The sequence below is a fragment of the Pseudorasbora parva genome, chromosome 1 (assembly GCF_024679245.1).
Source record: "Pseudorasbora parva isolate DD20220531a chromosome 1, ASM2467924v1, whole genome shotgun sequence".
Lineage (NCBI taxonomy): Eukaryota > Metazoa > Chordata > Actinopteri > Cypriniformes > Gobionidae > Pseudorasbora > Pseudorasbora parva.
The window spans coordinates 21,764,190-21,779,142 of record NC_090172.1 but is presented as its reverse complement, the minus strand read 5'-3'; the positions used below and the strand labels follow the sequence as shown (position 1 = coordinate 21,779,142).

The 14,953-nt window shown below is 39.3% G+C and overlaps 1 protein-coding gene across 4 annotated transcripts in view; it reads left to right on the top strand.

Moving 5' to 3' along the window:
• The window catches only part of plcb3 (phospholipase C, beta 3 (phosphatidylinositol-specific)), a 93,991-nt gene that overhangs the window by 49,575 nt on the left and 29,463 nt on the right, over positions 1-14,953 (top strand). For all 4 annotated transcript variants that reach the window (XM_067435006.1, XM_067434940.1, XM_067434870.1 and 1 more), the window contains exons 3-13: positions 8,377-8,445; positions 8,557-8,697; positions 8,968-9,047; positions 10,197-10,250; positions 10,387-10,459; positions 11,603-11,706; positions 12,477-12,643; positions 12,734-12,880; positions 12,970-13,127; positions 14,333-14,415; positions 14,494-14,578. In XM_067435006.1, the coding sequence (XP_067291107.1) occupies positions 8,377-8,445; positions 8,557-8,697; positions 8,968-9,047; positions 10,197-10,250; positions 10,387-10,459; positions 11,603-11,706; positions 12,477-12,643; positions 12,734-12,880; positions 12,970-13,127; positions 14,333-14,415; positions 14,494-14,578 (1,161 nt within the window). The remainder of the gene's footprint in view (positions 1-8,376; positions 8,446-8,556; positions 8,698-8,967; positions 9,048-10,196; positions 10,251-10,386; positions 10,460-11,602; positions 11,707-12,476; positions 12,644-12,733; positions 12,881-12,969; positions 13,128-14,332; positions 14,416-14,493; positions 14,579-14,953) is intronic.

Here is a 14,953-nt window from a genome sequence, read left to right as displayed (position 1 = left end):
AGTATATGAGCTGTCTCATTTCGTTAAATTTCGAAGGTTGCGTCCTCCGGAGGACACGTCCTGTGTAGGATGCAGTATACGGAGTGTCCTCAATCAGAATTAAACGAGACGTCCTTTGTAGGACACACAGGCAGGAAGTATCACGTTGCTATGCCAACACATTCAGCCTCGTTGCGCTCTCAGGCCAGTTATATGAATGAAAATTATTTATAACTTGAAAATGACTATGAAATGTTTCTTGTCTTGACAGCAATGTACTGTTCTAAACGTTTAAAATGCACTAAACAGTTGTAATCCTGTTTACCACAACTATCTGTTTGAGGTAATAGAGCTTAAAAAAACAACAAAAAAAGCTTGAACTACTTAATTTAAACTCCACACCTACACTAGCATGTTTATCTGGCGGTGGTGCCGTTTTTCCATATAATATTAAAAAAAAATATGACGGTTGTTAACGGAGACGCAAAGAATTGTGGGTTATCTCCAGCCGTGAAGGCTACACCTCATGTACACTCCGATTCCTGTGAAAGAAGGACGCATTCGAAAGTCGCGTTTGGAGTGTCTTTCTCACTTTTTTGAAATGAGACGGCCTTATGACGTATGCAGCCTTCGAATGTGACCTCCGGAGGACGCAGCCTTCTGAAATGAGAGACAGCTATGGTGTCCACAGTAGACTCACACAGGTGTTTCTGTTTAATTGATTAGTAATTGTTTGATTAAGGCTTGTACAAGTTAGTCCATTACAGATTTCAAGATAAATAACTAAAAATTACTACTTAAGTTTGCCAGAGTAGCAAATGATTATTAAAGAGCAAGCACATACTACGCAAAAGTGTCTGCACTTCTGATGCACTGAGTGTCTGAATTCTCTCACTGGATTTTATTCACTCTTTCAAATACACTGTGATAGTGGACTAATGTACAGTTAAAGGAACAGTGAATGAGGGTATAGGGGTCAGTTCAGATAATAGTTTCTGTCTGTCTGTCTGGTTCGGTTTCTCTCCCCCATTGTTTTTTTTAATGTTTATTTTTTATGAACCTCAAGTCATCAGGGATAAGTCCAAATTTCAGTAACCTTGAGTGAAACAAACAGAGGAGAATGGGGGAGGGAAGAAACAAAACAGAGTCTGTATGGCAAGGTGTGTTGTTCTCATGGGTGTTGTATTTCGACAATGCCACTCAAAGCCATGGGATTTTACCATCATTACAGCTTTCACACGCACACTCGCTCTCTCTCAACACCCCTGTGCCCGCCTCAGTGCCAGGAAGTGACTGTTGCCAGGGCTACACAAGGAAGTTACAGCATGATATGTTCACAGAAACACACATGGTAGTTTCCATTTCACCAGAACCGTCTGTGTGTCGTCTCTTGTGCTCATGAGTTTATGTTCATTAATCAGCAGAGGAAGCTGTATTTAATGTTGAGGGCTTTGTTTTGGGAGATTAATTGTTGCCAGTAATTAAGGTCTGACCCCGCAAGAGGTGACAAGAAGGTCGGTCGCTCAAGGGTGCAGCGCCGTGAACGGCCTCTGGGGCTTTGTGGAAGAAAGGAAATGGGGAAAGGTAGTACAGGGGACGTCACATCTGTCATGTATATGACCTCTGCACTCACTCATCTCCTCACATAAATCACCTCTTAACATGAAAACCCTCTTTATCTCACGGACACACGCAAAGACAGTAAATTGGGGTCAGGGTGTGGTGACTCGCTATTGTGTTGTAATGTTTTGCATTGTAATAAGGATGAAGGATGAATGACTGTACCCTGGAGATTCCTGATTGCGCTCTCTCTCTCTCTCTCTCTCTCTCTCTCTCTCTCTCTCTCTCTCTCTCTCTCTCTCTCTCTCTCTCTCTCTCTCTCTCTCTCTCTCTCTCTCTCTCTCTCACACACACTCACTCTCTCACACTCACTCTCTCACTCTCTCACACTCTCTCACTCACTCACTCTCACTCACTCACTCACTCACTCACTCTGTCTGTCTGTCTCTCTCTGTCTGTCTCTCTCTGTCTGTCTGTCTGTCTGTCTGTCTCTCTCTTGAATTAAATTAAAAAGATCTGTATATATCGATTTTATTTATTATATAAAAAATATCAGTATTTTATAAGACATTACGACAAAACGCTTAGTCAGTAATGTACAGTCAGTCATTATTCCAATGTCTAAGGGTGATCGGGATTCGGGACCCAAATGCAAGTTAAATATGGGGACAAATATTGAAATATGTGGGAACTATTGGTTTGAGTTTAAATTGATTTGATTGTTTTTCTTGTAGAGACCATTAACAGTCAGAACAGCTATATGTAGGAAATGCATGTTTCCTAGATGAGCTGTGAGTTATACAGTGTTACCCTGGGCAGCAGTCGTTATTCAGAAGTATTTTATATATATGGAATGGTTGCATACTGCAATTTGACCAGTTGGAATCGAATATTTCAGTGCACTGTGTAAATGTAGGTATACATACATAGACAATTAACTACTAACATGAGGGTCATTTGTGTATGTTTCGGGTTTATATAAATAAACTCTGTCAACTGCTGTCAAGCTGATGTAAGTTAACAAGTCAAGACCAAAGTCAGCTGTGTTGTACTGTAATGTAAATGCTCTAACCCAGAACAGAGCAGGATAGTTACACTGACTACATTCAGACTGCAGGTAAGTGTGGCCCAAATCCAATTTTTTTGCTCATATGTGACTGGTCTATTTTTGTCATGGCAGTGTGAACAGCACAAACCCCCAATTAATTCCAAATTTCCAATTTGGGCCAGGTCAGTTGTTTTGCAATGGGACCTCAGTCGGAACAGTATTTTTGAAGTCACTTTTTAGAGTCATCACGATTCTGTACTCAATGAGAATCACTTTAAATATATGTCACTTATATACCAAAAGTTATTAAGACTATTTCAAAAGGTAGTCACTGGAAGAACTTATAAGTATTACAGTTACATGCCAGTTCTATATACAAGCAAAACATGAGGGCTTGTATCATAAATCTTTAAAAACTCTGCTATCTTTTTTGCATCCTTGTTTTTATTGCCTGAGCATAAATTTGCCGGCTTCCGTAACAGATCACATTATAAATAAACACGTAATCTCTTACTTTAATGTCCTCTTTACTTCCAGACTTCCGTGTGCTGTGTGCAATTTATTTATCATTCTTTTGTGCATGCAGGTCAGTCCATGACAATAGTCAGTTCACACTGGAATCTGATATTGGCCACATTTACAACAACAATGTGAACGGCTATTTAAAAAAAAATCAGATCTGTGATATAAATCAGAATTGACCACTAAGGCTTGCAGTGTGAACACAGCCTCTGTGTCTGTGAGAATGCTGGGTAATAACTACAATGGAGAGAATGGATGTTTGATGTGTAGTGAAGTCACTGCCACCAGTACAAGAATGTTTGTGTCTATAAGTCTATTCAGTGAATGTATTGTGTTTCTCTCACTGAACTTTATAAATGACATCATAATACAGTGACAGTGTGGGCTAAATATTAAACTTTAGGTCAACAGTATTCGCTCACCAGGAATGAGGGGAATGTATGTATGCTAGGAGCAGCAAGCACACTTGCATACACCCTTGTGCTCACATGCTTGCTCAATTTTCAGGAAGATATTTCACAAGTCTGAGCATGTAGCGGTTGGTCAAATGCAACCTGTTACCATCAAGGTTACATTACTTTACAGTTGTGGTAAATATAGCTTTGTGCATGTCTCTGTATGGATATTAACTGATTTTATTCATTGTTTATGTAATTAATGTGAACTTTTTTTGCAAGAACTCTAAAGTAGAAATCTTAGATTACATTAGATTACATAAACTAAAAGCTTTCCTATTTTCTGTCAAGTCCAAATCTCAAAGAAATTGGGTTTGCACTTAAATGCATTTAATTTTATTATTTAATCTAATATTATGATTTTTTCATTACTAACTTCTAAATACATACTTGAACGGTACATGTGCTGGACTGAGTGGCATCACTGTCTCTTCCCAGTATCGTAAAATGAATCATCAAAATATAAATAACTTGTCCCAGTATCCCTTCAGAGAGCCAGTATTACATGATGAGTCAATAGCAGAAAGGAAAATATACAAGTGTGTGTGTGTTTGTTTTTGTATTTTATGAGGACACAAATGTGTATTGGTATTACGGCTTAAACATGAAATATGAGAGCATTTCATATGTCCTCATAAATAAAATTGCTTTAAAAACATACTAAATAAAGTTTTATTAAAAATGTAAAAATGCAGAATGTTTCCTGTGATGAGGTACATGGGTAGGGGCAGTGTAGTGGATATAATTGTGTGTGTGTGTGTGTGTGTGTGTGTGTGTGTGTGTGTGTGTGTGTGTGTGTGTGTGTGTGTGTGTGTGTGTGTGTGTGTGTGTGTGTGTGTGTGTGTGTGTGTGTGTGGGTTCATCCTGCTCGGCCTGTTTGGACTGGAACCCGTCCTTAGCAGACTTTGACCAGTAACCCATGACCATCGCACACACTCTGGGGAACGTTCAACTCAGCAACTTCATCCGCACTGTTGCACTCCATGGTGGGAGGGGGTACAGGAATGTAAAAGATGATGATAAAGAAAGGGAGGGAGCTCTCAGCTATAGAACAAGTATTTACAGTCCAGATCTGCTGTGTTTATTGTTGAAGTTTACAAGCACAGTCCTCCAACCACTGGCCCAGCTCATTTACTCAGCTATTCTCTTTACGAGCCCACGAACATTTGAACAAGAAGAAGTGAGAGATGTTTGCCTGAGATGTGTTGAGTGAATCTATCATAAAGTTAAAGTTCACTCTTAACTTATGACTGCTTCACCGCTTCAGTGACAGGATCCTTTACTTTGTCAGGGCTTATGTGTATGTGGTGTGTCAGGGATTCTGGACCTCTGTTCAGTGTTATGTCATTCCAGACTGCTCTTAAAGATCCCATGAAATCGCTTGAAGAGCACAGTTTTCTTTTTACTATGCTGACATATTTTACTGAAACAGACTGGACATATTAACTGCTCTTCCTTTTTTAAGCTGTAAAAAATCACAGCTGTGAGCCATGATTTCCTATTCCCAGTCGGTGACAGGTGTCATTGGGAAGAGGGGCATATTCTAGAGGTCATTTGTTTGATTATCTGTTGCATTATTTTCTTGTTACCACTGTGAAGCTGCTTTGACACAATCTCTATTTAAAGAAGTGCTATGTAAATAAAGATGACTTGACTCGACTTGATTGGACCTAATTCAGCCCAGTGAGGTCTATCATCAATATTTTTTTTCCAGGAGAGGTATCTCTCAGGTATTTGTAATGTCGTGCCGTGGCATTTTTGGTATGGACAGTATAGATGATTATAATGGGTTCTATTGTCTTTGTTTCGTCACATTGCAACGTTCGGTGTAGACACTGTAGCTGCGTCTCATTTCGAAGGCTGCGTCCTCCGGAGGTCGCATTTGAAGGCTGCACACATCATCAAGGATGTGTGATTTGATAAAAGTAACCATAATAAAATTGACTGTTCCTTGTGAGGTGTAAAATACTGTATTTTATTTTCTTACTTTGCAATCTAATAGTTACTTTTCTTACATGAAAAAGATAATGTATTCAAATCAGTGCATCCTCCGAAGGACTGAGCCTTCAAAATGAGACCACATAGCAACCATATAGCCTTCTAAAAACTACTCTGAACATCTTAGCAACTTAGCAACCAGTCATAACACCCTATAACCTAGTGGTGAGTTTTTCCCAAGCAAGCACTGCTCCCATTTTCTTCTGGAAAAAGTGCAAACAAAGTGTAAACTACTTGCTTTCTTTATCTACAACAGTGGTTCTCAACATTTTTGACTCTCATTGACCTGCTGTCCACAGTGATATCAAAGGCCCCACAGTTTTCCCAGTTGTTTGTGTTTTACTGGTTAAGGATAAGGTTAAAATAAATGGCAATTTCTGACAACATTTTTAAAGCTTGGCTTAAGTTTATATATTAATTCAAATAATTGAATAAATGTGTTCCAATCACATCCACGACCACAAAGTGGTAGGCCACGTAAAATCACAGAGTGGGGTCACCGCAGATGCAGCACACTGCGCAACTTTGTGCAGAGTCAGTGGCTACAGACGTCCAATTTTTGTGTGGCCTTCAGATTAGCTCAAGAACAATGCATAGAGAGCAAGGTGCATTCAAGCCTTACATCACCAGCTGCAATGCAAATTGTCAGATGCAGTGATGTAAAGCACACTGTCAATAGACACTAGAGCAGTGTCTCTGGAGTGACAAATCACGCTTCACTGTCTGAAATCCGATGGACGAGTCTGGGTTTGGCAGTTGCTAGGAGAACAATACTTGCCTGACTGTATTGTGTCAAGTGTAAAGTTTGGTGGAGGGGAAATTATGGTGTGGGGTTGTTTTTCAAGGGTTGGGCTTGGCCCCTTAGTTCCAGTGAAAGAACTCTTAATGCTTCAGCATACTAAGACGTTTTGGACAATTTCATGCTCCCAACAATATGGGGATGGCCCCTTCCTGTTCCAATATGACTGCGCACCAGTGCACAAAGCAAAGTCCATATATAGGTCCTTCTCATAAAATTAGCATATTGTGATAAAGTTCATTATTTTCCATAATGTAATGATAAAAATTAAACTTTCATATATTTTAGATTCATTGCACACCAACTGAAATATTTCAGGTCTTTTATTGTTTTAATACTGATGATTTTGGCAGACAGCTCATGAAAAAAAATAGCATATTTCATCAGACCAATAAAAGAAAAGTGTTTTTAATACAAAAAAAGTCAATCTTCAAATAATTACGTTCAGTTATGCACTCAATACTTGGTCGGGAATCCTTTTGCAGAAATGACTGCTTTAATGCGGCGTGGCATGGAGGCGATCAGCCTGTGGCACTGCTGAGGTGTTCTGGAGGCCCAGGATGCTTCGATAGCGGCCTTAAGCTCATCCAGAGTGTTGGGTCTTGCGTCTCTCAACTTTCTCTTCACAATATCCCACAGATTCTCTATGGGGTTCAGGTCAGGAGAGTTGGCAGGCCAATTGAGCACAGTAATACCATGGTCAGTAAACCATTTACCAGTGGTTTTGGCACTGTGAGCAGGTGTCAGGTCGTGCTGTAAAACGAAATCTTCATCTCCATAAAGCTTTTCAGCAGATGGAAGCATGAAATGCTCCAAAATCTCCTGATAGCTAGCTGCATTGACCCTGCCCTTGATAAAACACAGTGGACCAACATTAGCAGCTGACATGGCACCCCAGACCATCACTGACTGTGGGTACTTGACACTGGACTTCAGGCATTTTGGCATTTCCTTCTCCTCAGTCTTCCTCCAGACTCTGGCACCTTGATTTCTGAATGACATGCAAAATTTGCTTTCATCCGAAAAAAGTACTTTGGACCACTGAGCAACAGTCCAGTGCTGCTTCTCTATAGCCCAAAAGTGGCTTGACCTGGGGAATGCGGCACCTGTAGCCCATTTCCTGCACACGCCTGTGCACGGTGGCTCTGGATGTTTCTACTCCAGACTCAGTCCACTGCTTCCGCAGGTCCCCCAAGGTCTGGAATCGGTCCTTCTCCACAATCTTCCTCAGGGTCCGGTCACCTCTTCTCTTTGTGCAGTGTTTTTTGCCACACTTTTTCCTTCCCACAGACTTCCCACTGAGGTGCCTTGATACAGCACTCTGGGAACAACCTATTCGTTCAGAAATGTCTTTCTGTGTCTTACCCTCACGCTTGAGGGTGTCAATGATGGCCTTCTGGACAGCAGTCAGGTCGGCAGTCTTACCCATGATTGCGGTTTTGAGTAATGAACCAGGCTGGGAGTTTTTAAAAGCCTCAGGAATCTTTTGCAGGTGTTTAGAGTTCATTAGTTGATTCAGATGATTAGGTTAATAGCTTGTGTAGAGAACCTTTTCATGATATGCTCTTTTTTTTTTTTTTTTAGTTTTCATGAGCTGTATGCCAAAATATTCAGTATTAAAACAATAAAAGACCTGAAATATTTCAGTTGGTGTGCAATGAATATGCAAAATATGCAATTTTTTTTAGAAGGACCTGTATATGTATATGTGTGTGTGTGTGTGTGTGTGTGTGTGTGTGTGTGTGTGTGTGTGTGTGTGTGTGTGTGTGTGTGTGTGTGTGTGTATATATGTATGTTTGTATGTATGTGTGTATATATATACGGGGTGAAATATAATGATTTTTTTTTAGTTGTTTTGACTATTTTTAATTCTTGTCTTGTCTTATTTTAAATTATTTTAAGTCATTTAGACACCGGTAGTTTGCTGAGGCCCCCTAGTGGGTCCTGACCTCCAAGAATAAACAAGAATATTTATTATTTGGTTGTGTATCTGTAACACATCGTCTATTTTTTAGGAAGTGGAAATCCTGGACATCAGTCATATCAGGGACACCAGGACAGGGAGATATGCCAAGATGCCAAAGGTACGTTTTTAAGAGTGCCTGAGTTGAAAAAAAGTCAGTTAGAAGGTTATGTTTGGAAAGGTTCATATGTCAGGAGTATGTGTGGGTGGTAAACTTTCCCTGTGTTTGTAGGACCAACGTATACGTGATATGTTGGGTTTGAGCAAAGGAGAAGGGAACTCCGACTCAAAGCTTCTAACTGTTGTCTACGGCAACGACCTGGTCAACATCTCCTTCCTCAACTTCCAAGCTGTGCAGGATGGCTATTGCAAGGTAACCACGACGACCGGTCCCTGTCACCTAGATACCATGTCCATGTTATTGCTCCCTCTGCCTCTGAACTGCCTTTTCACTTTCTGCCTTTGCACGTGTGCGCTCTGAATTAATTATATCAGATGACTCGATTTTATATATTTCTTTTCCTCTCACTTCAAAACCTTGGCACACATGGCATTTTTATTTAGTTATAGGATTATCATATTTATATAATAAATGTGTGAGTTCATTTATATACGTTTGTTTCTGTTATGATTGGGTTTCCAGGTGTGGACCAAAGAACTGTTTAAACTTTCCACAAACATACTGTCCCAGAATGCATCCCGCAACACCTTCTTATTCAAAGCGTGAGTACTCTGTGTGTGTGTGTGTGTGTGTGTGTGTGTGTGTGTGTGTGTGTGTGTGTGTGTGTGTACTAATTGTTATTTTTTTGTTTTATTGTAAAGATGTAGAACGTTTTTTGTGATGCGTATGTTTAGGTTTAGGGAATATAATATACAGTTTAAACAGTATAAAAATCATGTCTATGAAAGTTTCCAATATAACTTGGAAACCAAATGTGTATGAAACAATTTTTGAGGCAAGGTGACCTTACCAGAAGTCTCAGTTGACTTCACTGAACATAATATTTCACAGTTGCTTGTGATTTAATTCTCTTAATTGTTTTTATCGAAAATGTGACATCTCAAAATGCAACTATATTTTCTATCAATTGTGAAACTTTCTCAAAATGTGACTTTTATATCTCACATTGTTTCTTTATATCTTACAAATGCTACTCCATTTCCTTTCTCTGCTGCTTTATATCTTACTAATGTGGCTTCATATCTCTAAACTGCAACCTTTTTGTCTAAAAGTATGACTTTGTCATGTTTTTTTATTTTTTTATTGTGACGTTTATTTTTTTAAATTGTGACGTATAACAATTGTGACTTTTGAGTCTGCTTCCTTCTTGCATTTGCACTTCATTATGTGACTTATAACGTCACATTGTGATGTATATTAAAGCTCTTCTAATCCTCTCAACCCAAGCTTAACTGGACCAGACAAAACATTCAAGATCGTTTTTCAAATATAATTTTGGGTTTGCCTTAGGGTTGATTTTGTAATTGATGGTCATGTATGGTTGTAAAAGGTTATTTAAACCAAACTACGTGTACGTGTTTGGAAAGAGACAAGAGCGTGTAAATGACAAAATGTTCAATTTTAGGTGAGCTATCTCTGTTAAATTTGATGGCCCCAAATCCATTCACAGGGTCTTGGATTCAGCAGGACTTGGGTTTAGTCTTGTACCCCTAAAATAAAATACCACAGCCCTTATTGTCATAGTATTTTCCTCAATTCGGAGGCAATGCCAGGTTTTAGTTTTTTCGGTAACAGTCTGTAGTTGCTGAAAGTGTTATTGAAAATACATTAAGTGCAAATAATCAGTGTAGAAATAACATTACCAGATCTGTATCTCACTATCTGCCTTATTTGTGTGCCATTTTTCATAGTTACACTAAGCTGAAGCTGCAGGTAAATCAGGATGGGAAAATCCCAGTGAAGAAGTGAGTAAACACAAGCTGTCTTACTCAAACAGTGTTATGTTTCCAGTTCTTCAGGGCTTTCGTTGCTAATGTGCCACTTCTTCTTTCATCATTCCTTTCACTTCTTCTCTTTTTATTTCTCTTTCACTTCTCTCAGCATCCTGAAAATGTTCTCAGATAAGAAACGTGTGGAGACTGCACTGGAGCACTGCGGCCTGGTCAATAACAGGGTAAACAGCCATGCACCAATCACCAGTTATTACACCTTGAACCTTTCGGTTATGTCTGCTGAGCTTTCATAAAAAGTGTTTGTGTCCATCTCTTGTTCTTTCCATAATCATGCACAGTTTTCAAATAAACCACACTTGCTTAGAAGATTTGATCATCTCTAGTTGAATCTCTTGTAGCGTCTCCCTCTGTTGTCACATGTTCCACATCATTTGTTTTTCTGCTTCATGTTGATCTGTAATCAATCCTTTTATGGTTCAGTTTGGACACAGAGGACCTGGTCTTAGATCGGCACATGGCCACATGTCATTCTGTTCACTGTCTCACACTGCCCTCTGCTGGTTACACTTCAAAAGGGAGACTTAAAGGGATAGTTCACCCATAAATGTCATTACTCACCCTCAAGTTGTTCCAAACTTGTATGAGTTTCTTTCTTCTGTTGAAAACAAAATAGGATATTTTAAAGATTGTTGGTTAGCAGACATTTGACGGCACTAATTTACTTGCATAGTATTTTGTTTTCCTACAATGAAAGTTAATCATTGTAGGAAACAATCAACTGCCATCAACTACCTTTAAAATATCTTCATTTGCGTTTAATAGGAGATAGAAACCCATACAGGTTTGGGACAACTTGAGGGTGAGTAAGTAATGACAGAACTTTTATTTTTGGGTGAACTATCCCTTTAAAGGTGCCTTATTTTACACCAGCGGTAGTTTCTTTTTTCTAGTCATTCACTAAGGCGAAAAAATCACTACCTAGTGCAGAACAAATGTTTACTTGCACGTCCAAGCAATTGAAATGGATCCGATTACAGCTCTAGCCAAATTGATCTGCTCTGTGCTGTCAGGTACTGTCCACTGGTTAATGTGGATTTGGGTCAGTGCTGTAGAACCCATTTTGCATCTCAGTTTACATTGCATTATGAACATTGTATGCCTACATAGTACATAACCATCTTTTAAGATTAATCCTGTTTTCCATTGCTATGTCCCCCTCATTCCAATGCAATCCACCTCAGGCCCAAATGTTATAACACTTTCTGTCTTTTATTTCTGACACTAAAGATTAAACTATTTCTTTCTACTTATATTAATTTTATTTGTTGTTTGTGTATTTATTTATTTATTTATTTTTCTCTCAGGCTGACCATGGTATAAAGCCAGATGACTTCACCTGGGAAATGTTCCAGAACTTTCTCAACAAACTTAGTCCCAGACCAGAGGTGGAGCGTATATTTGTGGAGCTGTGAGTTGGCAGCATCCAAAAGCAATGACACAGATACAGTGGCCCCAAAAAAGTATTTTGATGCTCGGCCACATTTAAAAATGAATGAATGCCATTCAACTACATAACATATTAACTAATTGGCATCTTTCTATTAAAGAAAGATGGTACAAGTACAATTTTCAAGCAAAACATTTCACTAAAAAGTTCATTAGGCTTGAAAATTATAACAGGAATTCTAAATAAATAAATAAAATTAGATGAAAATACGGAGTGAATGCTCTCCGCATATAGTATACATTCATGAAATACTTTCACTTCAAACCTCAAAAAATCCCAGCCTCCGCCCATTCAGTAGTACCGGTACTTAGGTAGAACCCTATACATGGAAGTCTGACAAAAATGCTTATTAAGAAATAAATATTTTAGCATAAGTAACAATCCTGTAATTGTACATATGTAAAAATGGCCCAGACATGTAGTACTGTACGATTTATACATTATTAAGTCTGTCCAAATACTTTCTGGGAGCAATTTATGTCTTAACAACTGTGTAAAGATCCATTGAACAATGTGTAAATCGTTAATGTAGTTCAAACTTTTTTGTATATCATTTTATTTGTCTAAATTGTATTTGTCTACATTACAATTTAGAGTGATCTTTACTGTGTGTGTGTGTGTGTGTGTGTGTGTGTGTGTGTGTGTGTGTGTGTGTGTGTGTGTGTGTGTGTGTGTGTGTGTGTGTGTGTGTGTGTGTGTGTGTGTGCGTGCGTGTGTGTGCGCGCGCGCAGTGGCTCTAAAGGGAAGCCCTTCCTGTCTCTCGATCAGTTGATGGACTTTATAAATCGCAGACAGAGAGATTCTCGACTAAATGAGGTTCTTTACCCGCCGCTCAAGCGAGAACAGGTCCGCCAGCTCATGGAGCGATATGAAACCAACGTCAGCCAGTTGGAAAGAGGTACGAAGCACACTCTCACACACACACACGTTTAGACATAGTGACGGTGAGACTCATGGTGCTTTGTTTCACGTGTCCATGTGTGAGCAGACCAGATCTCCCTAATGGGCTTCACAAAGTATCTTGGTGGGGAGGAGAACTCAGTGGTTCCTCCAGAGAGGTTGGACATCATCGATGATATGAACCAACCCCTGTCCCACTATTTCATCAACTCTTCACACAACACATACCTCACAGGTATACAAACACACACACACACGCACTCTAAAAGACACAAATATGGTCATAAATGCGCATGAAAACCTTTCTGTGCTTTCCCACTTTAGTGGGGCAGTTGACGGGCCTGTCGTCAGTAGAGATGTACCGGCAGGTGTTGCTGACGGGATGCCGCTGTATAGAGCTGGACTGCTGGAAGGGCCGCCCACCTGAAGAAGAGCCAATCATCACACACGGTTTCACCATGACAACTGAGATTCCATTCAAGGTGTGTTTATGACCCTATCTCCCATTTTACCATCTCACTTTTATGATGCTGTCAATTTTAGCATTGTTCTGCAAATTTTCATGGCAGAAATTCAGTCATTCCAGTAGAAAGTTGAATTTATTAGTGCATAATCACGCTACACCATTTGGGGGTTTTGTGCTTGTTAAAGAGACAGAAGCTACAATTAGGTCTTTGAATACTAGAGCATTTAACAGGACAGGATGTGCAGTGTTTAGTAGCCACGCGGCACATTGCCATTATTGTTTAACTTCTGGATAATTATTTAATGTAATTTGTGCCACTTTTAATCAAAACATTTCAATCGAAAGCATTCTGTTCTCTTCATCTCTTCAACCACACAGTAAAAGAGTGTGTTCGGTTCAGAGTGTATATTGCACATATGTACACTGTTTCTTGTTTATATTTCCCAATACCAATGCGTGACGAGGTTTATCTATCAGGTCTGTCTCCTCAGCACAAATGCAATTTGTAGTACGTGTATAAATTGACTGTATGAAGAATGATGGATTGGATAGTCTTTGCTTTGTAAGCCTAGCGCATGCTATTTTTCAGTGTCTTTCAAAAAAGTGTTTGGGACAAATTCAACTTCAAGTGGTGGGGACATGTCCCACCCGCAAATTACAGGTTCAAGTTGTTCACATGTATTTTCTGCATCGACCAGCAGAAAGCAGCCTTGCTTGAAAGTGACTTCTGGTGAGCTGCGCTTCATGCATCAGCACAATGTTGACAATAATAAATTGACTTTCGCTAATGCGCAATCGCTAATTGCAAATGTAATTTGCCCATATATGCTGCACACACACTGAACTGCAATGAGAGACTTAAAAACAGATCCATTCTGACTTCTGAGTTGTAAATCTGCTTAAATCATAATCACGCACAGTTTGTTTGTTGGCTAGAGGAGATCTGGCCCCCCGACTGAGCCTGGTTTCTCCCAAGGTTTTTTCCTCTATTCTGTCTCCAAACAAGTAGTAAACAAACTCAATACAACGGAACTGAATCAACATTGAATTTAAGCCTGGACTAGGACACTATTTTCTTCTAGAGCTGCTGTACAGCCAAGACAAACTTTGCTGCATTATTTTCCTGTTATCACTGTAAAGCCGAATTGAAGTCTGAATTGTAAAAAGCACTATATAAATAAAGATGACTTGTGTGTAATGTTTCAATCTTTGTGTTTTTAGGAGGTGATTGAAGCTATTGCTGAAAGTGCATTCAAGACGTCTCCCTATCCTCTCATCCTGTCCTTTGAGAACCATGTGGACTCGTAAGTATGGGCATGAGTGTGCGGATAATGTCTTTTTTCCTGTTTATTATTTATCTTGATTATTATCTGGTCTGTTAGAGCAAAGCAGCAGGCTAAAATGGCAGAGTATTGTCGCTCTATGTTCGGGGACGCACTGCTCATTGATCCACTAGAGAAATACCCGGTGAGTTTTCCAAAAGTCAACTGTCAAATATTATACATTATTTTGTTTTCTTAATAAACAAAAATTATCAAGCTAAAAAGATAGAGGAAAGCACATGTCTGTTTGTCCTTATCCATCCCTCCAATCCATCTATTAAATTCATTTTGAAATTTCAGGCCTGGCTTTCTAAAGCCGGCATTGCTATGTTAAACTGTGCTCCTCCAGTTAAGGATGATGTGCAGTCGTTTTGTCATTATCACAGAATAACCCTAGACAGGGTGATCAGGACCTCAGTGCAAAGTGAAAGGGTCTAGTATCATCCTTAAAGCATTTGTTTCATTTCACGGCTCCTTACCGTATAAAATAATAAATTAATGTTAAAAGTTTTTTTTTTTT